The sequence below is a fragment of the Ambystoma mexicanum genome, chromosome 1p, assembly GCF_040938575.1.
Source record: "Ambystoma mexicanum isolate Mex_15411 chromosome 1p, UKY_AmexF1_1, whole genome shotgun sequence".
NCBI lineage: Eukaryota > Metazoa > Chordata > Amphibia > Caudata > Ambystomatidae > Ambystoma > Ambystoma mexicanum.
Genome location: NC_090921.1, coordinates 395092198 through 395120148, shown reverse-complemented (window position 1 = coordinate 395120148; position 27951 = coordinate 395092198). Strand labels below are relative to the sequence as shown.

Genomic DNA, 27951 nt, shown 5'->3' with positions numbered 1-27951 from the left:
TCTAAGTACCATCTAAGTACCATCTAAGTACCATCTAAGTACCATCTAAGTACCATCTAAGTACCATCTAAGTACCATCTAAGTACCATCTAAGTACCATCTAAGTACCATCTAAGTACTGTTCGCGGTTCGCGCGGAGGCGGCTTCTAGGCTTCCAGTAGCGTTCCGCATGGTAGTGTGGCGAGTGCTCAGGTATTCCCTTTGACACTGTTATTGCGCAATCCACTCGATATTTTTGTTGTAAATTCCGGTATTGCAGCCCACCAGTTCGTACACAGCGGGGTCAGCTTCTGGTGAGTTTCCTTGAGTGGGGTGCTCTCTTCTTTGTGTCCAAGGCTAGATAGATGTGTACCTGCTCTGGCATAATTCCAAAATGTTTTCCTTATGTGCTTAGAGTCTATGTTTACACCTTGGTAAACTTCTTTCGGAGGATATTTCAAGAAGTGTAGGCCTGTGCTATTGCATTACCTGGCCCTTTGTTGTTTGGCACCACCCTTGTCCCTGGATAAAAAGGGGTGGTTTTCATTGTTTGGTTTTGGGGTGTGTATAGGTGTTGAGCATGAGCCCAATTTTAAGAAGTGGCTGTAAAACTGGCTCCCATCCGCAGGAACCCGCCCAAGAGTCTGTTATTAACACCCAACTCACCCTTCTCCCTCAATTTCTGGCAGCATCTGATCTCTCACCATCTATGGCTGCCTTACTAATAGAGAGGGGGGCTGGGCTGGGCCATGAGGGGTGTAATGAGACTGTCTCAACGGTTGTACCACCATTGGTCTTCCCCCTATCCCTACATGGTTTGCCCCCGTCTTCGGCAGTGTCAACCTTCTCAGTCCAAGAAGCCAATGAGTATGTCGGGGAAGAGGGTGACGTGACTAATCATGGTCACGAATTAGATTGTTCGCCTATCCAAGGCCTTCGAGGCCTTCCTTGTTTCGCCGACACTTCTATGTTGGCCCCCACCATTGTTAGTGAACTAAGCAAAAGAGTGCGGCTCTCGTTGGGACCCTCGTCTCCTGCGTCGACTGCTTTTCCCTTTCGTGAACAAGTTCACTTTCATCTCCCCTCAGAAACAAACAGTGAAAAAGATAGCGGCAAAGGGAATGTCCCGTCGACCTCCCAGAATAGGGGTTTGGAAGGGGGAGCCGCCTCTTTCTATGATAATATTCAGACTGGTGAAGAGTTGTCTGTAGGGCCCTTTCCTTTAGGAGGTGTGGACCCCTTTTCTTTGGTGAAAGATGAGGCAGACCTTGCAGCCCGAAGAGGTGAAGTGAGATCGGCATCTACCCCAGAGGACTTTAGCTCATACACGCAGCTCAACGAACCTTCCAACTTTCCTGTAATTTCACGTATTCTCAACTTGCTGGATAAGGGTCATGAGCTTACACATTGCTCCATAAGGGAGATGCAGTCTTCATTATCTTTTATGAAAGACAAGATGGCCAGATTGGAAGGTTTTATTATAGCAGAAGAACACTCCAGATCCTTCTATCTGGCCCAATTTCAAAAAATGCTGGAGAATGTCCCAGATAGAGCAACTCAGCACCCTTCTACTATTTTGACTTACACCCAAGGTTCCCAAACCGACCCGGGAATTTGCTCTATAGTTTCCTCACAGACTTCTTGTTTTCAGGTTGCGAAAGGGGATAAGCCGGTTATGTTGGAGCATGCAAACTCGGAGGCCATAGACTTGGTGGAGGTTCTTAAACTCCAGCACGAACGTCTATTACAGATAGAGCAACTTCTTTATAAGATGGCCGTAACCGAGCATCATTTGGATCCCATTTGGATCCCATAGATCCCTCAAGAGAGGCATCGAAAGTTTCTCCAGGTTTTGCTGCTCCTCCTGACAGCCCCTCCCCCGATTGACATTATTGAGGCCCTGCCTAGTCCTGTATCGATGGCGGCGGATGTATTCCCGGATTTGGAGGAAGGACCTGTGGTGCATGAAGGAAGACATTTTGTCTCGCGAAAAGCAAGGAAGTCCTTCCTAAGAGCTCAAAAACGCCTAAACCTTACCATGGCTAGTCAGAAGAAAGCTCTCTCTAAAACACCAACTCCCAGTTGCCCTCTGAATCTAAAGTAAACTTAGGTACTGGGACTAGCCACGATGATCTTGGTCTAGTCTTATGTGATCTTAATGAGGAAAGCAGTAAACACCTACAGATTGCAGCGTTGAAAAATGGCAATATTCAGATCGCCCCATATGGCCCACAAGGAACTCCCACGGTCAAGCTGCAATCTCAGCTTCATTCCTTCTTTCCCAATATCCAACCTAGAAAGGCGAGCACTACGATTCCAGCCGAGGGCACCGTGACACCTGCTGTGAGCCCAACTAGCGCCCCCTTACAGTTGGAAAGAGCGTCGGATGGTAAGGCAGTAGCTGCCATTCCTTCTGCATCTCTCCTTGTGGTAGTTGAAGATCGCGCTTGTCCTCCCCTCCTTCCAGAAGCGCCTGTGATTCTGGCGTCCCCGGTACGGCCTCCTGGTGTGGAGGTTGTGCACTCCCCACATACAGTGGCAGGGAAATCCATTCCTGACGCCGTCTTTCACACATACACCAAAGGACATGAAACTAATCCTTGGTTGGACTAGTAATCCAGAGACAAATGGCCCTGCCCGTATAAATAGGTCTTTTTTGATGAATTCTTTTTTCCACATTCCAGCGCTTAGGAATCTTTCATCCAAGGACCTTGACTGGGTCAAATTGGCAACTCATAACAACCATAGAGCCCTCTGCAGAGTCCAATCGCAGATTATAACTAAAATGCTGATGGAGTTTGCTGAGGACTTTCATTCCATTGGTCTCATACCATGCCTATTTCCGGATATGGATAGTGCATGGGCCTTTCTTGACTGGGTGCCTCCCACTTTGCCAGTATGTCCAGTGGGTCCAGGCATAGATTCGTCCGACTCCCAGGTTACTCAATTATCACTCCAACTAGCATCGCTAACCCAAGTACTGAGTGGGCTGGCTTGGCTGGAACCTTTGATAAAAACAGCTGCAGCCATTAAAGGGCCCACTCCGGGCTCATAATTGGCCAGTCTGACTATCTCATCTTGGAATTATTGTGGCCTGGGCAACCTGGTAGGATGGCATAAGCGGGTTGTCCCTGAGAAGAAACCAGACATCTTATTTCTTCAGGAAACGATGAGCCTAAATGAGATTACTCTCGATGGTTATTCCAGTTTTTCCATTCCCGCCAGCCGCATACTTGCAGGCCGTCCTTCCGGGGGTATCGCTATTCTTATTAAAAATGGTCTAAAAGCTGTGGCCTCTATACTGGATACCTCGATATCATGCATTTTGGTGGAGTTGTCGTTTGAAACCACCAAGGTCTCGCCCTTGCTTCTAATGTCGCTGTATTGGAATCCTAAGTCAGTTTCTCTTACTTGTCTTTTGGAGGACCTGGACAGGATTTTGGGCCATGCTTCTGTCTCGTGCCCCAATCACGAAATTGTGATCGGAGGCGATTTAAACTCATACCTACAGTTTTCTAATAGAACATGCTCTCCTACTTCCTTTTCCTCCTATGCTCAACAAGCTTCTCTTAGAGGGCAACAACTGACAAGTTTCTTTGAAAAATGGGGCATTTACGCCAATTCACTTGGCACCTCATTCTCTACAGACTTCATGGTCTCGGGGCAATGTTTCTTCCCTTATCGACTATGTCCTTGCATCCAAAGTGTGTTCTGGGTTGCTTGATCCAATCTCAATTTTAGACCTGGGCCTGAGCGACCACCACATGCTGTGCTCGAAATTCCATATGGGATGTGATGCCTATATGTCGTCACCTCCTGCCTGTTTGGCGGCTCCCAACAGAAGTACCATCTCTGTCAATTGGAATCCTGTCGTGTGTAGGAAACTGGTGTTTCTGGTGAATAGAGACCTTATAGTTTGCCATGACGACTCCATATCGTTGGGGAATATTGAAAAAATTAACGAAAGAAATATATGATTCAGACACACCTCGTATCCTTAGTGAAGGATGCTTTGTGTAAAGGTATCCCTTTGGATGCCCATCCAAACTTGAATCAGATAGCAATCTTAAAAAAGCAAAAAAAATCGCGAATTGGCTAACATAAGAAAAAAGTCACTCAGTCCTCTTATCTATCATCGTGAAAAAAACTATATCATTCAGCGCTTTAAGCACCAAATAAAGCCCCTACACCAGGCTGCCTTCACCTTCGTCAACCAACGTATGATTAGTCTGCTCTGCAAAAAAAAAAACGTGAGATATGGGCCATTTTAAGAAATCCGTCAGGTAAGGCAGATACCCGCTCTGTGGCGACCATCTCGGGACTGGAATGGGAGAAGTTTTTTTCCCAAAAATATGCTTTGCCAACTATGCATTCCAAAACAGAAAGTAGCTGTATGCAATTGTCCTTTCCGCGGGTTTGTCCCTGGGATATAAAAGGATATTATATGGGCAATCTCCCAATTGAATTCTTCTAAAGCAGCTGGGCCAGATGGGCTGCCCCCCTGCGTCCTAAAAGACGATCCCTATTTCTGGGCCAGATATCTCCTTCCTTGCTACCAGTTGATCTACAAAACTGGCAATATTCCAAAATCATGGCTGACCGCCATAATCATTCCAATACACAAAAAGGGTGCTCTAAGCAATCCTCTAAACTTTAGGCCTATTGCCCTTATAGATACAGCTGGGAAAATCTTTGCACGACTGATCTTGTCAGAACTAGAAGTCCATATACATGACCTACACATTCTCTCAAAAGCCCAGGTCGGTTTTCGGAGAGCAATGGGCACTCAACTAAATGCTTCAATTTTAGCCCATCTCCTTCGGAATGCAAGTCAAATGGAACCATATACATGGCAGCACTGGATCTTTCAGCTGCATTTGATAATGTACTTCGCACTCGGCTCTGGCAAAAGATGCTGGCTTATGGTATACCATCTACACTAGTAGCGTTAATTGCAGCATTACACCGGAATACATCTTACCGGGTCCGTATCAATGCGGAAGGGTTGACTGACAACATACCTACGTACATAGGTGTCAAACGGGGCTGCAATTTGGCTGCGGTCCTATTCAATCTTTACCTTGCCGATATTGACAAGATTTGGCAGGGTTCCAATTCTTTCCCGGCAATACTGGGTTCCTTGCAGCTCCACTGGCTAGCATTTGCCGACGACGACATAATATTCGATAGAGTGCCGTTTGGACTCCAAAATAAATTAAACCTGTTTGGCGAATACTGTAAACTGAATAACATGACTATCAACTCAGCCAAATCACACATATTGGTTTTTACCGCCAAAAAAAAGCTTCCGAGACTCAACCTTACAATAAGTGCCCAGCCGATCTTGAGAAAAGAAGAGATTAAGTATTTGGGCTATCACCTATCGAATGGGACGTCTATTAGCAAATGGCGCAGTGTTGAACGCGAAGTTTAACCCACTATTGGCCCAAATGAGAATTATTTTCATCAAATATTGTCGTTTTTCCCTCCTGCCTCCCATACAATACTATACTATGAAAATAGAGCCCATTCTTCTATATGCAGTTGACATGTGCCTTCTGAATTTGGGGCCCCTCCTAAATCTCCTACAAGGTAAACTTTGGAAGAAGACTTTGGGGCTTCCCGGATATCTACCCAACGCCATCATTATACATGAATTGGGCTTATATCCATTAGAAGATAAATATCTTTGGCGGATTGTAACTGCATTTTCTAAAATGATTTCCCCACCCCCAAATTCACTTTAGGAGGACTTTCATGAAATGCTTGCTGGAAAGTGTCCAACTTCGATCTCCAAAGTGAAAGAGATGATACAAGCGATCTTAACTTCACTGAATATGACGCTGGATGATTTGATTAATACCCCCGCTAAAGTTAAAAGGCGTTTCTTTAAAAATTCCTGGGCTCGCAATTCCGATCAGATTGGAGGCTATTCTTCCTTTACCAACTATGCCACCTTTAGGCATGCAGTTACACCTCGGCTGCCATATATTTTGTTTCCCGGACAAAGTAGCAAGAAGGTCCTATATGCGCTTCCGCCTGGACCTTATTCAGACGGGTGCTCGTAGTAGGAATTGGGACTGTTACAGGGTTTTGGCAATGCAGATTTTGCCTAGATACATCCGAGTCCGAAACTCTGGAACACCTTTTTATGTACTGCAATTTCTTTGCGAAGGATAGGCAATGTTGCTCTGACGCATATCTTACCTCTTATTCTCTGTTTGAATGTCACCTAGTATGGCTAAGATGCATGCAGGGTAATTCAAATTCCATTATACTAGCAACTGCCAGACTGGTTGCAATAATTGAGGAGCAACTGTTGTCACTCAATAGGACCTTTTGGAGAGGGCTTTGCCAACAGAACACGCCGAGTTATTCTGGCCACGACTTCACACGTCCACTGAATTAAGGGTTGTGTTACGTTAAAATCTGCTCAACAGCACCTACGTTTTTTCAGTGAATGTCAAGTATTTTGTTACGGGCCACTACACGTGCTACTCCAATGTTTTTTGGGAGCCGCTAATTTTTTGGGCCCGTTAGACAGGGCCGAAAGTTACTTTAATCCAATGGTAAAAGGGTGTCGCCCATAACTGTGGTTATAGCGGCACAGCAAATAACAGGTATTTGAAGGCATGGAAAGCACACAAACCGCAAACTCTTCCCTACCCAGGCAGGGTAAAGCAGAGAAAAAAAAATAGCCACAGTATACAGCACATGCCATGTCTCTTAGAGGACTAGGTTGAGAATGCTTGCCATGGTTTGAGGGGTGTTAGGGAGAATTCTCATTTTATGGCTAATTTCCCTTACCTATAGAGTCCACCAGCAGCTTTGCTGGATTTGAAGGGTTTATTTCTTTTTACCTGCTAAGAGTGAGACTCTTTCCCACTCTTAGGCATTTTTGCTATGTGTGTTCTAGGCTATTTTTGTGTTTAATGCCTAGAGGATCCTGTCTCTCACCCATAGGAACCATCTTTATGCACGTGTTACACAGCACCCTCCGTACAGTCACACAGGGGTGTCGTAGCGACCCCCAAACATAGCCTTCATACCCTGGGACTGACTACTGTCTCCCAGGGCATGCAAAGTCCCCATTGACTTTACTAGTCGATTTTAATGAACTTAACCAGTACACCCTATCTTAATATGGAAGTACTGGAAGGGGTTAATAGTTTTCCCCCCTATGTTCATTTTCGAGAGAATACCTTTAAGTCCCCCGCTACAAAGTTTCTGGCTGTGGCAGTGGTTACTACCTTTTATATTCGACCGCAAATATTTCTCTATGGGATTTTCCCATTGTTCGAGGCTACCACTTTTACTGACAGCCTCTAACATACCACCGGTTTATTTATTACTAACTTTACTCCGGTAGGTTTTATTTGCCAGAACTTTGATAAAACGTCATTCGAGTCTTACTCCATTTTCCTAACCCAGGTCGGGGATCCTTTGTTAGTCCTTTTGGCGGGCTTCTGCCAAGAAGCCCTCCTTTCGGCGCCACCGAGTCTGGGGTGAGTCTGTTTGGGAGGGGGAGTAGAACCCCTGGACGAGTTGCCACCGCAACTCAGGCCGCACTCTAACCTGATAGGCTGGAGGGTCTCCCGCCAAGAAGACCACTCCGCTGTGCGAGTGACAGCTAGGCTGTATGAATGGGTCTTTTTCTGCATATAAGCAGGGTCCTGAGCACTGGAAGAGCAAGACATCGCCACTGGAACTACAGAACCAAAGGGGAGAGAAGCCAGAGACATCTTCAGCGGGAGAGAAGCCAGAGACATCTTCAGCATCTACACCACCGGTGAAGCCCTGCCGGATCTGCTCACCACTTTTCTTCCACACGACGAGAAGAGATCTTCAGCGAAAGAGCCTCCTTCCCTTGAGCTGGTGTGGTCAATCAGTTCACCTATCGCATCCTCGGACGTGCCTTGGTCGAATCGACAGTGCCCCCGCACTTGGGAGACCGGATAGCCAGGCAGCTATCAACCCGGACCGCAATTAAAAGGAGCGTACCTTTTAACCTTAGTTTGGCAGCACCGTGGCTGGTTTCATCCCTGGGTAGTGCAGCGACTCGAACCTTCCTCCACGACGAGAGCCTCTCTTCCTCTGTTGGATCTCTCCACCTGCAGGAACAACCGCCACTGCAGGAGCCACTTCTCCACGTTGAAGGTACATTGTTCCGCCAGGCCGCCCTTTCTCTGTGGTAGCCCTAAAGGCGTTTTAAATCCTTTAACTACTTGTGGGGTTGGCTGCCCTCTCTTAACATTGTCTTTCACCTCGCATCTACCTCCAATATTTTTTTTTACTAAAGACTTGACTGCAGCTACAAGAACATTTTTGCTCCTAAGCTCTTGGTCCTATACCACGGACTCTAGCTCAGGCCTATTGACTCTGGCTGATTTGTTAGATCTGCTCTCACTAGATTAGTTTTCAATGAGAAATGTGTTGATGCACCTAAATCTTCTAAACCCCTCTTCCTTCCTACTGTTTTAACTTGTGGAGTGCCATTTGGCTCAGTTTTCATTCACTTATCTTTTGGTTAGTGTTACTGGGCATTACTTGTTCACAAAACCTCAGGGATGTTTTGCTAGGGGGTGTCTGAAGATATTTCAGTTTAACTTGTACTTTTCCCTCCCTTTCGTTGAATTGGTAGAGTGCCATTTGTAGTAAGTTCACTGTGCCGTTTTGCTCAGTTTTCACTATACCGCAAACTTGTCTACAATTGACTAGTGAGTTGTATATGCTTTTCTTTTGACTAAACTTAACTTACTTTATTAACTGTGATCTATGTGTTGACTTAGAAGTGTATAAAATAAATATTCCTTTTTAATACAAAACTTTGGTCAGTGTTTCCTTGCTCCATAGTACTGTACTACCTATTTATTGTGTCAACCCTGACTACTACGCATCTCCCTCTTGAGATAAGTCTGACTGCTTAGCCACAGCTACCAACTAAATCTTTGTGGTACGGACTGATACCAAAGGGGATTTATTGCTCTCACCTGTAGTCCTAATCTGAGGTAGTGCTCCCTAAGGGAACTGCCCTGGATTCTGCCTAACAAGGGGCAATTGCATTCGATGTATAAAGAAAGGTAATTTTCAGGCAGGGGTCACCAATTCAGGTGGAGAGGCTGGGAAAGGTCTTAAGGTGAACTGCAGACAAAATATAGTTTCTCCACATAATTCCGTGGTTATAAATCAGTATAAGCTTTGCTTGTTCAGTATTTAAGAAGGTAAAAATATAACAGCAATTTTAAACACACCTTCTGGGCAATCGCCATCCGATGAGTCTTCAGAATCCATTGGCACAACAGATTGGTTAGTGGCTTGCTGGTCGGTCTGCTTTCGCTTTAAAGCACCAGTCAGTGTTTTCCCCATTTTCTTAGCCTTCGAAGAAACTACACCCTTCATAAGTTTCTTTTTAACTTCTTTTGCCTTTCTAGCATACAACATGGATTTCGACTCTGCTGCCAGCTCTTCAGGAGTTTTGTCATCGGTCTGCATCATTCGTTCTGTTGTAGTCTGCTTCAGCTTCTGCAGTTCTGCTAGCTTTAAACGGTAATATTTATATTCCTGACTATTCTCATCAAACAAAAACCTGTGGAAAAATGTGACAGGAGAGGTTATCCAATTCACAACTTCAACAATTAGCAGAACACAGTAAATGTAATCGTCCCATGGGATACCTGCTCTTGAATATGTAAAGCCAGTGAGCACAACCTAGTTTTGTACAAAGGCAATTAAGTTGCACTAGTTGAAACCTACCAAAGCGCCGTTCCATACAGCAGCCTGAACAGAGGCACCAACCCCATTGGCTATATGACTGCACTTAACGGTCCCTCACTAGCCTAAAGAGGGGTTTGGGTTACTATTAGGAAAATATATACAAAAAGGTCTAGGAGCCCCTCTACCTAGAACAATCACTTCCAAATAACTGGTTCTAAGGGGAGGGTCAACCAGGTTTTAACCCACTGCAACCAAAGAGAAATATCCATTTGCATTTCAGTCTAGTCCCACCCACAAGGGCAGTCCTGCAGCCAATTCCCCCCTGAACAAGAACACAAACCCCAGATATGCGTTTCAGCCTTGTTTGGCCTCAGTGAGGTGAAGCTGTGCCCCTCTAAAGCACAAGAAGCCCAGATATGGATAAGGTTATAGACATTGTTGAGTGGGAACTTACCCCTAGAACAGTTTTATCAATGTTGGCTCTTAATTTGAAAATTGCCTGCCCTCAGAACACTCTAACAGCCAGCTGGAAATGGTCATGGGACATTCAAACATTGCTAACAAACTGTTAGTTTCAGCTGACTAGTCTTTCGCCCTTATAAAAACGGAATGTAAAGTCAGCTTACAAGAAGAAACCTCAACTCTCATGCCGAACTTCTTTTGCACCTTGTACTCATGGTGGCCCTGAATCATGCTGTTCCCATCTTCATCTTGTATCCTGGCCTACTACTGACTTCTGCAATTGTATTCATCTCCCCTCTTGCTTCTCCACTCTTGACTGCTAACTCTGTTCCCTCCTCCCTTTTCCTATCTCCTCCCCTTACTTTCACTTACTCTATCTGAATTGTCCCTGAATGATAGCAACCTCGTCTGTCTCCCCCTCCCTCCCCTTACTGTTTTTTCCTCCCCAACCCCATTCCAGCACCATCTGAAATGTCGTCAGGCCCAATATGATAGTCGCTTGTTTTGTTCCTCCCTACCTTTCGGCACACCTCTCCCTCACCTCTTGTTTTTTTCCCGGCTCTACCAGAAATGTCAGGCCTAGTACGGTAGACGCCTGTTTCTCAGTTTCCTTCCCGCTCTCCCCCTCCCTTATCTATGTTTTAGCTCTTGCACTATCTGAAATGTCGTCAGGCCGAGTACAATGGTTAATTTCACATCCTTACTGTTCATGGCCTTTAAGAATGTCATTGGTTTTTCCCCTTGTTCCCTCCCTTGAAGCGCTTTGAAACATTGTGTATAGGCGCTATATAAATAAACTATCATATCAAGGGATTATAGAGACTGAACTGCAGGTCAAGAGGTGATGCCCCCCCTTCCCCCTGCGTCTGTCGACATTGAGCCAGAGTCCTTAGTTTATGCAAGACAAAACCAGTACTTGGCAAAAAGTGTTTAATAGACTTACCAGAAGTCAGGCTTCTCTTTCGCAGGCTTTTCTTTATCTTCAGAGTCTCGCTCTTTCCAATTCTCAATGGCATTTTCCAGTAGTTTATCCACTGTTTCCAGGACCTTTGGATCAGCGGGTTCTAGTCCTGTAGGTAAAACAGCATTAAGCTTTAAAATGCTGACGGCGTTTACACACATCTATCATACCACCAGAAAGACCGATCACACAGCAGAGTTTCACAAGATATGGGATAGATCTAAAAGAAGCCCAATAAACTTGGATTACATTCATTAAAGTAATAGGCCACGAGTAATGCATCAACCCATTTCTAAAATGGCAAACAAAAGATCAGACATCAATTTAGAAACAGACTTTCACTGTTCTAGAGAAGTAGGAGATTAGTGGACAGACCAAGCATGCACATCTACACATACCATGTTTTTATTTCAACTACTGTGTTCAGACATTACCTTCAATCTGTGAATCTTTCAGCTTAGCTTGCAGAACTTTGTCTTCCTTGTCTTTGGGCACATCAACGTTTTTGTTCATCTTCAGCTGATGCCCGCTTTTTTTCAGCCATATTTTCAACTGGGCCATGTACTTGCTTCCAAACAAATATGAATCCTCCAGATTTGGGAAGTCTGCTGGTTTTGGAGCAACCTCCTCTATGCCAAGAACCTTTAAGAGTCTGCTTTGCCTCAAATATGTGGCTAGGGAATAGGTCTGCCCGAACAGCACCAGGGCCTGGCGACAATAGAAAATAGTTTTCTTCATGGCAGAAAAAATATTTGCAGGAGTGTAATAGCCAGTGTTAACATTTACTTCAAAGGTGTTGCAGGCCAAAAAGAGGGGGTGTGCACTCTTTAGAAGATAGTGCTGAATTGACATTAGGTTCTGATCAAGAGGGTTGATGTAATCACGAATATCTTTTGGGCCAGCAATAACATTTTTTTCCAACAACAAACTCAAAAAGTCCTTGTCAAGATTGGTCTTCTTTAAAGCAGCATGGTTAAACAGCTTTATCAGATAGAAGCAGCGAGACCGCAGCTCTGGTGGGAATGATTGCTTGAACACAGAGAGGGTATTTACAGCTGTTTCAGTATCCAGGGCACTCTGAGCTGGATTCTTGCGCCTGTAATCGTTAGCATTTATTCTGTGAAAACCAGCCCATGTAGCTATTTTAGAAGTGCTTTCCATCAAGGCCTTTGTTTTTTTGTCCAGTGTTGTGCCAGGTTTGGTTAAGGACTGTAGGCTAATACTAGATGCCCCCCTGCCACGTGCAGCTCCTCTCACACTACCTCCACGGACACTGCTGCCACGGACACTGCTGCCACGACCTCGTACAGGAAAGGTACCCTCTGGTCGAGGAAGGAATTTACCCCCACGACCTCGTGATGGGAAGGGTCCCCCTTCGCCAGGAGGAAAGAATGCCCCACCATGTGGTGGAAACGGCCCACCATCACCTCGCGGAGGGAACCTGCCCCCTTCGCCCCATGGATGCAACCTCTCACCTTCCCCACGCAAAGGAAATGGGCCACCTTCACCTCTTACAGGGAAGCGCGCCAGTTCTCCCCTAGGTGGGAAGGGCCCGGCCTCCCCCCGCATAGGGAAACGCTCTGGATCGGCACGTGGAGGCACATTTCTGCTAAACAGCTGGTCTGGTGATCTAAGGGGGCTTGAATTTCTTTGAGCAGCAATGCGAAATTCTTGCTCTCGTGATCTTTGGTTTCCAAAGTCAAGATCATCCACTGCAGCACGCCTGCTGAAGTAGTGTTCTTCATCTCTGTGAGGGCTGCGAGATCTTCTACGCTCCAAGAAAGGAGCGCTTACTCTCTCCGTTTCGAAATCCCTTCTGGAAGGTCCTGCAAATGCTCCTCTCCTAGTCTCTAGTGGACTACGCAAGGCGCCATCCTGAAAATGATCTCCATACGGTTGTGGTCGTGACCTTGGTGTGGACCTCATCGGACCTATATATAAAAAATATAAATAAATTTATATTTATCAAATTCACATTTTAACAATTCCAACAAGTCATTAACAGCAAATCAAACAGCCAACCGCTACAGCAATGTGCTCATGATTTGCGTCTGCCTTTCAAGCATAGGTGTTTTGGTTCATTTTCGTTAGGTACCACGGACTGGTTTCACTAAGCTACGTGGTAGTGTGGCACAGCATCCCAACTAAACTTCAGGAGTGGCTTGGTTGCAGGGTACAGTACACAATTTCACAAATTACTACGCGCCATCATTCCTGAAGAATATATCAAGCGCTCCTCGTTATTTTCAGCAACACCTCATTCCCCCTCCATTAGCAGGGAGCGTCGGCCCACAACCTAAGGCAGGCTCCTGTCCCGAGCTTGTCCAGAGCTAACAGAGCCAGGACCTCTGCCTGTTTGGTCCTTTGTACGCTGGTTAACTTGCACCCCTGCAAGGACTCATACTACACGGTAAGCCACGTGTGGCTCACGTGGACTTCAGCTTTGACCGCTCATCCTACTGCCAGTCATTATATACCATGTAAACACCATTATGCACTTGTGACCACTACAATGAGCATGCCATAGGGCGCGCGCTGAAGCTGCCACATACTGTTGCCCCAGACAACCTTTACCGCCACTGCATTCTATGTCACTACCTGCTCATCATCAACAGGTTCTACCACGTTATTCATAGTATGCTTAAAACATGTGCCTGTACAACCGCTTACAAGCTCCTTTCCACACCACTCGATACCCAACCCGTGACCCATCATTGACACTAATGCATTGCCACTACTTCCTCAGTAACTGACCATACACTGCCCAGTGTGTCTGCCAGCATAGTTTATTTGCAGCTATATGCCGCTAATATTGCATCTTGAAAGCTGTTGACAGTTTCCTCCTCCATGCGTGTGCCCCCCTCCACATGCCTGTATTGTAGCCACCTACTGTGCCTATGCTGTTCCTAGCTCCATGTTGAACCTAGTCCAATGTGCTCATGTTAGCCCACCGGAATTATGTTGAACCTAGCCATTTCCATATTGATCCTAGATCTATTTTGCCCATGCTGAACTTATCCTACCGCGCCCCTGCTGAATCTAGACCACTGTGCCCCTCTACTTGTAGACATGTGCAAACGATTATCTACACTTGACACTAGCATCGAATTACCTCTGCTGCTAATGCTTTGAAGTGCTCTTAACTGAATTGCCTTATACCGCTATTGCATTAGACTGCCTCGACCATTATTGCATTGAAGCGCTACTGTCTGATACGCTATAGTGCTAGGCTTGCATGACACGTCAATTGCTACCCCATGTTATCCGTCTAATCAGGCAGTAAGCAAGATGACGCAGAGCAACACTGGTTCGAATCCCAGGTCCGCGCTTAGAAACCTGGGTATTAAGTGCATTATAAATAACCTATATCATATGGCAAGCTCATTTTATAGGGGAGGGCCTTCCGGTGCAGTGCCTTTAGGTATTCGGCTGAGGCGGGACTGTGGATGCTGCCCAGGTGCATTTTTCAGTAGTCATCCGCTGCCAAGCCACTTTTCAGTGGCAGCGTTCAAAGTACTATCAGATTTTCAGGTGTTGCGCCAGTTAGTGCTTTGGGGGTGTGGCGAGGAATAGGGCGTGGTCGTGCGTCTGCTCAAGTGGAATGGTATTATTACAGCGGGCTGCAACGTGAACTGTAGGTGTTTTGGTGGGCCTGGGACAGTGCTTGTGTGCGAGGAGCAGTAAATGATATGCACATGAGGGGGTGGAACAGGGCAATTCAGGAAGAATTGCCAGGTTTTGGGGGCCTTCTGTAGTGTGAAGTGGTTGGTCATGGGGCAGCTTTGGAGGGGGAGTGTTCCAGATGGTGGGTGCTTGGATGGAGAAGGAGAAGCCTCCCAGTCCGGTGGAGTTGCAATGGGTATAACGATAGGTGCTGTGCAGGATCAGAGGGCCCTGGATGAATACGTGACAGGTGTTGTGGATGGCTGTGCGAGTAGTGCACATGGCTTTAATGTTAGTCTGATGGGTTTTCTAGGTGGGAGGCCAATGAGCAGACAGGCTGCAGCGTTCTGGATTCTTTGGAGTGTCCCCAAGTTTGAACGCCATTGGGACCCCGGCTCCCTCTGCCTCTCACTCTGGGGCTCCACCCCCCCCTTCTCCATCTGAAGGGAGAAACCTAGGAGTCATCTTAGACCCCCCCTTTCCTTTCCCACATTCAAGACACGGCCAAGAAGCCCAACTTGCAACTCTTTCCTTCAAAGGAATTCTCCCTTTCAACAGAAGCTCAAAGTTACCAGAGTTCTGGTGTTCTCTAGGATAAACCATTGCAATAGCATTCTCTGGAATCTATCACCCTCCTCTCAGCAACCCTGCCAGCAAGACTTATCCTTGGCTTCAAGTCCAGGGACCACACCCCTTCTCTAAAACTCCTCATTGGCTCCCGGTCGATGCAATGATCTGTAATGCTGGGGTCAGGTGCCACACTATCTGCAACTTGCTCTTGCTAAATACTCTCCCTCTAGACATCCAAGTTCAGTTGGTAGCAACTGTCGAGCGTTTCACTAAACAGAGAGCCAGTAGCAATCACTTTCCTCAGCTGACTCCCTCCTACAGAAGAGCCACCAGCTTCCTCTTGAGGGGAACTGCCTCAAATTCCGGAATCTCCTCAGGACTTTCCTTTTCACCTCCATCCTTCCCTCGTTTCAACAGATGAGGCTGGTGTGGCGTGCATGGTATCAGGTATTAATATCCCCAACAAAAATATTGCTGTTTGGTTCGCCATAGGCGATATTTTTATTGGGGATATTATGTGGGAGCGGGGGTGTTCCCCGCACAAAAAATGATCGGGGGGGTGTCCCCTGCAGGGTCCATTGTGCATTTCGCCGCAAAATTCGGGCGCAAAAATATCGCCAGATTTATCACATGGAACCGCGTGCAGGGAGTGGGCCAGGATAGATATTGGAGAGATGGGTACAATTACGTGGCCCAATTGTCCAAAAGAAGCTTTACTTAACGTGCACTCACGTACATTTAGCGTGCGTTACACACAATGAAACCACCAAACGACACTTCGATTTTAAAACTACCATGCATGGTAATTTTATGAGCAAGCAACCAAATATATTGTAGTTACTTGAAACTACAAAGCGAATGTACTGGGTTAACGGGTGCTTAGAAAATGAGACACTCTCTTATCATATCCAGAGATAATTTGTATTTTCATGTCCCGAAACGAGTGCCATAACGTGACTGCCGCCGATAGTTCCCCTGCCAGTCTCTTTGATCATTAAACCACCAGTCCTGTGTAGTGTTCTTCGGGGGTACAAAATGCTTTCGCACTCACCACTAGCTAGTAAAATCGATTTTTGGCGAGTAACAAATTGTGTGCGAACTCCATTTACAAAATTGAGCAGTCAGTCCTATGGCTGCCTAGTAGCTTACAATTTGAAATTGTGCACCCCGGTGTTGTTGACAACGTCTGATTTATACGTGTATGGAAGAACCACAGATGTTAATGCACTGCATATTTCCAGGACTTGCAGTTCTGGAAAGTGTCTTTTACCTGAAGCCCCAGCGCCGCGATTCATGCGAACAGTTCCAACCATTTCTGACATTATGGCTTCAAAGATCTCACGCGACACTTGTCGGTCTGCCATTTTATATAGGATCTGTGGAGACAAAAAGGGGACTGTAAAACCATTTACTTGAATTTGTAAACGGGGCTTAGTTGTGGCGTACAAAAAAGCATCTTTGCATAACTATGGCCCGATTGGCACTTAAGGCGACATGTGATGTTCCCTCAGACACAAAGAACTGACTACATCAAGCTGAAAATCACAGCCACGATATCTATTGGTGGGTTATTTTTCTAGGAAGGGTAGTGTTCTCAGATGCACTGTGGAGTAAACTACATGCCCGCCACCCCCCTCTACTTGCACCATTGTTTAACACCAAGCAGTAATCAACCTATGCAGAGGCCTTGTAGAAACCCCAACTTGACATTGACAGTGCATTCACATGAGCTCTTCGCTCATTAGTAGCCAATGGCCAGGTTCTATAGCCAGCCAAAGTGCATGACACTTGCACCCAGTCTAAATGTCTATGAAGCCCATGGTGCAGGGCCCGAAATATAAGCAGGAGCGAGTATTCCGCTTACGTGTACACTAACGTATACACATTATGTGCTATTCATTATATGTAAATGTATTGTAGATGTGGCGTAATCCTTCAAAGTTAATGACATACGCATGTTTTAGGACACCAGTCGGCCTGGGAGCCAAATTAGCCCTGGATAACAGTTGGTTTTACCCATGGGTGCATTTCCATGCTACACGATGGTTGGCTGTTCCACTTCTGATGGCTACCAGGATAGTGCTAGTAGCCGGGTCTTGTATAAACATTACTATGACATGTGCCAGCCACTGCCATGATATGATATGCCCAGGTATCATAACCATTGGCTAGCTGTTACCGTCCCAGAACAAGGTATGCAGCCCTACAGGCAAGGGGTATACCAGCCAATGTAACGCTCCAAAAATGGCAAATATTCCCCAACAAAATAAGTGCCTGCCCATCCTGTTTTAGACCAGAGAAGGAACCATTACCGTCTGATATGAATAGGTACACAAAATAACGAGATTACAAAACATTTCTTACTCGCTAATACCACCGATGAATGGGATTGCATCTACCCCCTCGACAAAAACCACTGCACTCCCAACTTTATAAAGATAGGGAGTGCAATACTCCCACCAAATCTTATCAGGAGGACTGTTTGGCTATGCATTTACAGAGGCACGTTTTAACGCCATATACAAATGCAAGCAAACGTAACATATGACCTGGAACTGGGAGTGGTAGGCTTCAGGCAAATCCTCTGACAGACTGGCCTACGCCAATACAGACCTATACCCAAGCCTGCATCTCTAGGGTCACTAACACGACTGAACTGTTCAAAGTCTGCAGGGAACTTGTCGATCCTATTGCAGACTCCACTTCTCTGCCGTCCCCGACCCACTGCACTGGCCACCCACTTCATAACCAATCATGTCCTCACTCGCCTCTACAGCCCTCCCTCACCTGCTCTCAGGGCACCGGTGCCGCCCCCCCCCCCCCGATTCGTATTCTCTTGCAAATTGCACCGGATGAGGTCTCAAGTACTCAATGAATGTCTCCTCTGCTCCACCAGAACAATCAAGGCTAACATTCCCACCCTTGGCGGATTGTGCAATCACGCCTTTTCCACTAGCTCCTTTCTGCTACTGCTCAAGCACTCTCCTGTGCACCCCCTCAAAAAGCCTTCTGCCGACCCCTCATGCCCGGCTAGCTACATACAGCCACATCTGCATTACCCCCCCCCCACAGTGGGCCAACTTTTGAAGAGAAGCCTGTTATCTCCCAACTGATCCACCACACTGAACCTGTTTGTTTCCACAACCAACAGCCTCTGAGCAGCCAGAGGCACAGAAACGACACCGCCGAACACCTGATAAGACTCTTGTTCTCAAACCTCGACAACTGCCCTTCCATTCTCACCCTTCTTGATCTGACCACCTCCTTTGCTATGGTCAACCAAGCAGGGTTTCAAATGGGGGTGGGGGCATCTAGCTCCTGCTTGCACCCTAGTAAAGCATGGTTATCTTGGCACCAACAGCTACCAGGAGCTACTATTGGCTCTCCAAAACAACCGCCGCTAAACCAACAAAACTATGTGCATTTGAGAAACTTAAGGACACCTCTATACAAAACTTTAGTAATAGATAAAATTATATATTTGCGTCTTAGTTGTTCCAGATGGGTAGCTCCTGGTCACTGGTTAATAAAAGATAGCCACGTTTAACTCCTGCTTATCGAATCTGATGTTCAAACCCGGTCATCCCACCCTTATAAATGGCCCTTTTCTCTCCGTATAGCCACAGCATACATTCAGGAATACTTGTCACTGTTACAGGAGCAGCGAGAGGGATACACGGTAACCATCAGCACTCCCTCTAGAGTGGTGTGTGCTGAGCGCACAAAGAAAAAGCCAAGGATAAAATGTACCCATCCAACCTTGATAACAGTAGTTAAGGAAAAAGTTTTAAAAGTGAACCCAAAGAGTAGCCAGCAACGTAGCAGCGTTGCAAAAGTGACACGGATACCTGTAAACAAAAAAAAATTATGAAAAAGTAAAAAACCTAACGAACAGGGTTTTTATGGTCAGAGCAAGAAAGAATGGGGGGTCCCCTCGTTCATAAGCGCAATAGAAAAGCCCAAGAGTCCAGCTGAAAAGTACTGGAGGCGGGTCTCACTGGTAAGGGGGATGTGGCATAAATGTAAAATCTCCCCAACTGCCTCATCATGGAGAGCCCAATCTATAACCCCTCGGCCACAAGCCAGCTCTCATGTCATTCAACACCACCACCCCAACCTTTGAACTACTCATCTATAGGCCAATTTGCCCCCTCGATTCAATCTCCCCATTACGACCGTCTCCGCTACCCACCCAGCACCCTCCTGCCCCACCAACCCCCGTGGAAGTGTTTAATATCCATAAAAGCTCAACTGACACCACCTGCAATTTGTTCCCACCTATTGGACTACACATCTCTACAAAATGACAGAGCAAACCCAAGCCCTCGCCCTTAAACTGACAATTTCCTCATGCCATTCAATGTAACCAACTCTTCTATACACACCAAGCAAGCTTCTCCTCACATCTCATTGACCAGGCTTTACTCTGCCCTGAGGTGCATCACTTTAACACCACTATCACCCAACCAGTACGAGCACCGGCACCAGGAGCGAGTACGCAAATCCACCTTTCAAATTAGATTTACACTTTACCAGTCTGCCATTATGGGGCACAACGCAAGAGAACGCGGTGTAACACGTCCAAATCATGATCCCGCGGCTAGAGGCGCATTTGTGGTATTAAGCGCGCTATTAAAAAAAGATGATATTCCAGACATTCAACTTTCCCCGCGTCAACCCCAAAAAGGGCCCCAATTCGTTAGTCTCAGCTAATGTAACATGCATGTTCGGGCACCAGTTAGCCTGGCAGCCAAAAGTAGATCATGGCAGTTGTTGGAGTTACCATCTAACCGGGCTCTCCTACGAGAAGCAGGCGCTAAAGAGCTCCCAACAATTTCAAACTTTGAATAATCCGTAACATTCGGACGAGCCTCAACACAGCACCACCCCCGCTCTGACCAAACCAATAACACCTCAAACCACCTTTAACTAGCACCACATCCGACTTACTGACAGGCTTGACAATGTGTGTGTGTGGGACTGGCGGGTGTTCTCGAACGGCACACAAAAAATGTATTGCCGCCAGAGCTACAAAACCAGCCCCCCTCCCGTAAAACGAACCTTTGCTTTGGAGTCGATAAAAAAATGCCATTTATACGACACTGTACCCCAGGTACTGCTGCCCTACGTCTCGCCGCATGTTAGCACAGCTAGTATGAAACCCCCATAACGTATTATATGCTAAAGATGTAACCACCTAAGTATGTTTTTTTACCTAGTCACTGTCAGGCCTAAAGTACACCATTCATGAACTAGGCCCTCCGCCTGAACAAACTAACTTATTTTATGTAATGTTTATGAAAATGTACTGCTGGGCTGCCTTCAATGTAACCCTGAACTAAGCATCCTTATAATTTCGCGCAACCGCGTCTTGATGCCTTTGGGCTGTAGTGCACTTTACAAATCTGAATCAAAATTAAGACTGGAGCCCGATCACATCTGTTTTGGCCATCATACATGGCACAAGGAGGAAGGCAACCGTATGAGCGCCCGAGGCCTTCGGGCGCGATATAAGATCTGTAGATAAGATAAAAACCGCCCCACTTGTACAGCATCACTAATGTTCGTACCACGTGGATCAGAAAACGGACATAAAAACTTGAAAAGGCTAAGTGTGGATACGGACTAGTGGAAAGGCCTTTATGCATAGGACACCAAATTGTTCCGCAAGTCGTTATTCTGCGACACCCCCCCCCCCCATCCAAACACCAGGGACCTGCCAAGCACGGCTTTGACCCATACAGCACCTGCAGAAGCTGCGCTACCTACGCCCAACCGGGCTGTCGCTTGTATGCCCATGGCGATCGGGTGCCTTCGATCGAGTGGCTGATGAACGAGAATGGGCAAGACATAAGATCCATGCTTCTCCCCGTCGTAATTATAAGCAGCCTCCGAATAAATGGTACAATCGGCCAATCCGACCCAGAACACCTTTCCCGACACCCACATGTACACTCGGTCAGCATGGTCTTCGATGATGCCCAAGATAAGTCTAAAACGATAGTGTTGCTTCCGCCGTATGAGAGAGCTGGTTAAATGTGGTTTGCGCCAGGTAAAAGGCGGCGCGGTGGATCGTACATAGAGCCTAAAAATGATTACATTACACGGTTCATGTCGTTTCGCAGATTTATTAATACGTAGCCCGTGTGGCGCTTTTTCCAGTTAAGAAACCATAACACCCATTGAGGAGACATACTCCACTCTGCGGCACTCCAAAATGGAGGTACGACAGAGGTCTAGACGTTAAGTCTCTATGCCAAAACGCTCGTGCACGACATCGCAAAAGACATGGAAGAGGGACAACAAAAGCAAGCCCGCCCGATCCTTATAATCCCGTAAACTGCCGTCAAAACCGCGATGTGGCCGATTTGTGGTTGTCTTTTTACCTGATATGAACACGTTGCGAACACCGATGGCAAAAACACAGGATGGTCAAGTGTACGAGCGCCTCGGCCTAGCAACAAAGACTAAGATTGTACAACGCTTGGTTGACGAACAAAGAAGACACCATCACTCACCCTCGAGGACTTGTCCTCGATTTCTACGCGCGGAACTCAGGCTTCGTTCTCGGCAGTACTGAGCACCTACCTTCTCCCTCGCGCGCCAACTCGAAGTGCGGGCGGCAGGCAGCTCAGATTCGTGACGCACTTCCCAGTCTGGCCACTACTGCTACTTCATTTCCGATCAGCTGACCGGAAGCTTTGTTTTCCCATCAGCACCGGTTACGCGAAGCATTGCCTGGTTTTCTCTTTGTCCCGGCCCTCCCGGGATCGCTCATTGTCGTGGCCATGTTGATTGGGGGGAAGATGGTGGCTGTGGGTAGCACACAAAGGGGTGACGTTAAAACCAGTTTCATAAATAGCAACCACGGAGTTCTACTACAGAGTTCTTTATTATGACCCTGTGATTGCAACTTTGAGAAGGGGGTTGACATCGCACGTCTCCACAAATTCTCACCTACCTCCCACCGCCAGTGCTTAATCCACAACTTTGCATGTGAACATTACAGTTATGATGCACATGATGCTAAACATACAAAGACCCGTCGACATATTAAAATCGCTGAGATTTATACTTCTACCGGCCGCGCCCGCCTACTACCGCCTAAAACAAGTATACATCCTACCATTGCCTTGCAACTCAGGGTTAAAAAAAAATCCGTGGCAATATCAACAGTTTGGGCTTTTGTGGAGGCACTGAAAATGCACTTGTAAGGCACTGCTGTAGTAGTATTTTTTTTTTAATTCTCTTTATTAAATTTTCCAACAGCTGTAACAAACCCCAAACCCCTCCCTACCCTCCCCCCTCGGTGCTGATGCAAAGATCGTGTGGTTAATCGTCCCATCTAAGCGTTCATTCAGGGTCAATCCAGGTCAGGAGTCTCAAGCGCTGTGGGCGCCAGTCAATCCTAAAGTCATCCCTGAGAAAGGCAAGGACCTCCCCCCACTCACTTGCAAAGCCCTGTATTGCGTTGTTCATCGCATAGGAGGCCCATTCCCTGCTGTAGTAGTATTAACTGGCCATTGATGGTAGCAGGACAAAATGGTGCGAGTATCTGGCCATCTAATGGCAGTGCCTGGCAAATGCCCAATACTTGTACACAAGCCAAAACAGTTGGCTTTGCCTAAGCATGTTTTTAAAAGGGCTTTAATGAAGAACACACATGCTGCTTTTTTCAAAACAGTGATTGGGTAACTAACGGGTCAAGATTCATTGTCGGAAGCGGCTGTGTTACGAGTCCTGAGGCTTGAGGCAGGACGACAGTGCGGCTTGACTTGGTGGACTCTATAGTCTGTAGGTCCTTTCCTCAGATCCAGTGGCTGCGGGCTGTGCTGCGGGCTGCTGGCCGTTGGCGGTGCAGGTGCAGGAAGCACAGGAGGCACGGGCCACGCAGTGGAGCGCAGGGCATTTGGCTCCGAGGCCCTGAGTGCCGAGAACGAAGTACGGGGCACGGAGGCAGCATCCCGAAGCTTCCGGAGCACGGACTGCGGAGACGTGGGGCCACTCCGGAAACTACACAAGTAGGTTATCGGAGAACTGGGTGACAGGAGACGAGCGGGAGTCGGCACAGCTAGCCGGTACAGCTAGATCCCCGACCCCAGTACCCCTACGTGCCGGTTCGCGGTACTGTGTAATACAGTAGGGGTGTGGGTTGAGCTCCGACTGGGGGGGTCGGGGGCTGGGGCTGAGGGCCTCGCTTAGGCTGGTGACGGCTGGTGACGGCTAACAAGGTGCGATCTGCAGGCGCCAGTTATAGTCGTACCCATTGAGCCCCCAAAGGTAATTTTTAAGCCTCAACAGTCCTAGTGCACTCTTTCAGTCCCAGTGTAGTGGCGTCCTACCTGGGGTAGCGCACAGTCTAGTATTCCTCACACCTGAAGGAGGACTTTAATCTGGTAATCTAGCATACGCCCTCGTGCGGGATTAATACACTGAGGATATGCAGCGAGGGAGAAAAGTACCCCAGACAATCTATAATTTGCGGAAAGGCAAGACTATGCCATTGAGTGACGGCAAGGAAAATAGGAAGAAAGGCAATAAATGCAAAAAGAATTTAAAAACAACGCCTGTGGTACAAGGAGCCATCACAGATTTCTTTAGAGTGAATCCACCACTGGAGATCAACTCAACAATAAACGAGGAAATTGCTGAATCAGGGAATAAGGAGAGTATCTCACTAAATTCTACAAACTACGAGGACATAGACAATAATTCATTACTGGACCTCTGTTTGAGTATCCAGAGAGGGATGGCAACACAGAATCCGGCAAAGGCTATTAACAATCCTATCCACCATACAGAAAGTATTAATACTTCACTGGAAGAAGCCAATCTTGTGTCCAGTAGTGGACGTCTCTCGGCATCTCCTAATCTTGCGATGGCCTCTATGGAGGATGATCCGGAAAAGGAGGACAATGAAGAATTAAGTCCGCATACCAACAATATGGCAATAAGCGAGCTTCAATCATCTGTAGCTTCACTACAATTTGCTCTTAAAATACTTTTGCAAATGGTAGGGAGCATATTGACAAACACTAATATCATCACGAGGACATTAGAGCGGAAGGATGTCCCGCGGGATGAGACAGAAGCGAACCTATCGGATGCCCTTCAAACTATGGAGGAGATGAAAGAAGCTGAAGAGATAATGGAAGAAGCCACCGAAGATGCACCTTTGAATATGGTCCCGGAGGACAACCCTCCAGTAGAAGACCTGTCAGCAATAACAGTAGAGGATCTAGAAATTCTACATAGTCCTGGGATACATCTTACGCGGAAACAACGCAGATTGGCTAAAAGGGCTCTGAAAAACAAGAAAGCAGTATCCAATTCTATACCTCCCAGTGTGAGACCTAAAGCAGCCATGGAACCTTCTTCCAAAAAAATCAGAAAAAGAAAGGCGCGAGCAGTAGCACGAGCCGCAAAAACAAAGGGGCCATTGGCTGATTGGTTAGTGCCAGGAGAAAAGTATGAATTGGCTGATACAGAAGACGTTACACAGGAAGACACTGATCAAGATGAAAGTGTTATAGCTGACCCAGATGATCATACCGACCTAGCTGGTACAGACGAAACACCTGAGCCGTCACGGCCCGTGCAAATATGCTCGGAAGAGGAAAGTAATTTGAATCGCATTTGTTATATTAAGAATCTGTACCCTAGTGGTAATAATCCCTGGCCGGTGCGTTCAGAATTTTTAACCCGACTGCATTACATTCCCCAATTGAGAGTTATGAAATCTGACGACTTCTCGTATATTGAACCCTTACAGATTCCTAATCCTCATGTTTCCGCAATACACTGTACTTTCTTAGCTTCAGCACAGTTGATCAGAAAATTTAAACAAGAACTGATAACTGTAGATATTGCCATCGATGTAGATCCTCAGGAGAGAGACCTTACTGAAGAATCTGAGGTAGCTACGACTGAGAAGTCACAAACTCCAATGGCCAGTCTAGTGGTGCCAGAAAATATGGCCAATACAGTGGCACCAAAAAATACAGCGATGTCTGAAATACAGCAAGCTCTTAAAATATTGCTGGAAGCTCTCCCACGAATGGCACAGAATCTCTGAAGCTTCTCATTTGTTTCATGGAATTGTCGGGGATTTGCCCACCTTTTAAGACCAGATGGGTCTATGGACTTATTGCTGCAAAACAGTTGTATATGTCTCCAGGAAACTTGGGCAATGAATCCCTTACTGCTGGTTGGTTTTGTAGTGCATCAGTCATTCGCCAAAAGAGGGGACAAAGGTCGTCCGTACGGGGGACTTCTCATAGGGGTGGCCAATACGGTCAATTTGCGGCAGATCCAGGTTAACGCCACTGATTACCACTTGGCGGTCGAGGTCGACTACCCCAATGATAATGGGCACAGCAGATTTTTACTGATTAACCTTTATAATCCCCCTGGAGCACTGATAAGGGAAGCTTTACAAGAAGCTATTCATGAGTTACTGACCTTTTGGACTCAAAGACCTGGAAATTTGGCGGTAGTGGTGATGGGTGATTTTAATTGTCATATGAAGGATGACCAGCTTGTCGCCCCCCACGCTGCCTTGAATGAAAGTTGCTTGATGACACACGATAAAAGAGAGAATGAAGGGATGGGATGGCTACAATTGTTTGAGTCATGGGAATTATCCATGATTAATGGTCGAACAATGGGTGACAGGCCGAGGAAACACACTTGGTCTAATGGGACATCATTCAGTACTTTAGATTATATATTTATGTGTCCTGAAATGTTGTCCACAGTAACTAATATGAGGGTTATAGCCAATAAATGGAGTGACCATGCGGCTCTGATGTGCTCTCTCCAACTCCCTCTCTCTCCTGCTAATAAGTGTAACACGGGCACTATTCAAACTAATTATACAGGCTCTAGAATTATCTGGTCAGAGAGAAACATTAACAAGGCTACGGAAGCTCTTTTATATCCGGCCCAGGGTCCTCTCCCCTATTTTGAACAGTTGAACGTAAATGAAATAGAAGAATGGATCCTGGGATTCTCAGGATTACATGCCACCTCAAGGAAAAATTATATGACAAAGCTTGGAGGTACGATTACAGTAAGGAAATTCGTGATGCCAAGAGAAGGTTTAGAGTAGAGATGCGGGGGCTCAGGGGACAAAATATAGCGTGCACTATCTATTATGATAAAGTCAGAAAAGCTAAAAACAAATATAGAGCTAGTATTAGAAATATCAGAAATACAGAGAGGAACGTTAGAAACCAGAGGCTGGTAAAAACCATCTGCTCTGGAAACTCGCGTAACATATGGCAGTTACTGAAAGAGAACAAAGAGAAGGTCAAGGGCCAGCTGGACAATCCTATTGTAGAGGTAACCTGGGTTAGATTTCTTTTGGATCGTAATTCAGGAGAAGCAGATGTACCAATAACTACAACCATGAAGAATTACTATCCCCCGCCCTTTGAGCCCTCTGAGGAGGCCATTCTTAACAAAATAGCAACCTTGAAAGTTTCTAGAGCTCCTGGCCCTAATGGCCTAGCGAATGTTGTCATTAAGAACCATCCTACATTTTGGGCTTCTCTCCTCTCCATACTCTTTAAAAAGGTTTTAGCACAGGGGAAGATTCCTTGTACATGGCAAACAGCGATATTGGTGCCGGTGTATAAAAAAGGTTGTCGTATGGACCCAAACAATTATAGACTTCTTTCCATGTTGGATATCACGGGAAAACTTTTTGCAGCGCTTTTGCTTACAGAATTGTAAAACTGGGCTGAACAGGCTAATATTCTCAGTAGGTTCCAATGTGGATTTCGTCGGGGTTTCTCTACCACGCACAATTTGTGGGTGTTGGATACACTACGAACTCGGGCGTTCAACAAGGGACAGCCCCCGCTTTACGCCCTTTATATTGACTTTAAGGCTGCATTCGACTCCATTCCAAGAGCCAGGCTATGGAAGAAACTGGAAGCTATGGGTTGCCCGCCTAGTCTCCTGTACTATCTTAGACAGCTGCATTATAATACCATGGTATGCCTCAGATTAAATCAAGAGGGCTCCCTGACTAGACAAGTGAGACAAGATAGAGGGGTAAAACAGGGATGCGTTACAGCGCCACTTGTGTATAATCTTTATGTACATGATATTCCAATAGTGCTGGCCGAGGTGAATAATTGCCCCCCTAAAATAGGGGATGTACCGTGCGCAGTATTGGCATATGAAGACGATTTAGTCATCCTTGACAACAGTATTGCTGGCATTAGGCGCTCAGCGGTGGCACTATGGGAGTATGCTAAGATCAATGGGTTAACGATTAACCTGGACAAGACTATAAAGTTATAAGATTCACGAAGAAAAAAGTCTCCCGTGTTGAGCTCTGGGTGCAGAATAATAACATACTATATTCCCCCTCCTATCGTTACCTCGGAGTTGAAATTGAACCACGGGGTGATTATTCCCTGTGTAGACAAGGTAGGAGAATAAGGGCGCAGCAAGTAACAGCTTTCATTGCGTCATTTACCCGTAGGCAGGCTGGTTTCCCATTATGGGGGACGAGACACCTGTATATACAGGTGTTTGCACCTATGATCACGTATGGGCTGGAAGCCCTTACCTCATTTGACCTAGCCTGG

At 46.4% G+C, this 27951-nt stretch overlaps 1 protein-coding gene across 2 annotated transcripts in view; it reads right to left on the bottom strand.

Moving 5' to 3' along the window:
- LOC138571035 (SURP and G-patch domain-containing protein 2-like) overlaps positions 1 to 22166 on the bottom strand; it is a 105874-nt gene extending 83708 nt beyond the window's left edge. Inside the window, exons 1-5 of one of the 2 annotated variants that reach the window (XM_069649164.1) lie at positions 21938 to 22166; positions 16620 to 16725; positions 11551 to 13047; positions 11099 to 11225; positions 9231 to 9565 (exon numbers count right to left, since the gene is read on the bottom strand). In XM_069649164.1, the coding sequence (XP_069505265.1) occupies positions 9231 to 9565; positions 11099 to 11225; positions 11551 to 13047; positions 16620 to 16713 (2053 nt within the window). In that variant the 5' untranslated portion in view covers positions 16714 to 16725; positions 21938 to 22166. Of the gene's footprint in view, positions 1 to 9230; positions 9566 to 11098; positions 11226 to 11550; positions 13048 to 16619; positions 16726 to 21867 lie in introns of both variants that reach the window. The other variant, XM_069649163.1, reaches the window with a different exon arrangement.
- Positions 22167 to 27951: the final 5785 nt, after the last annotated feature.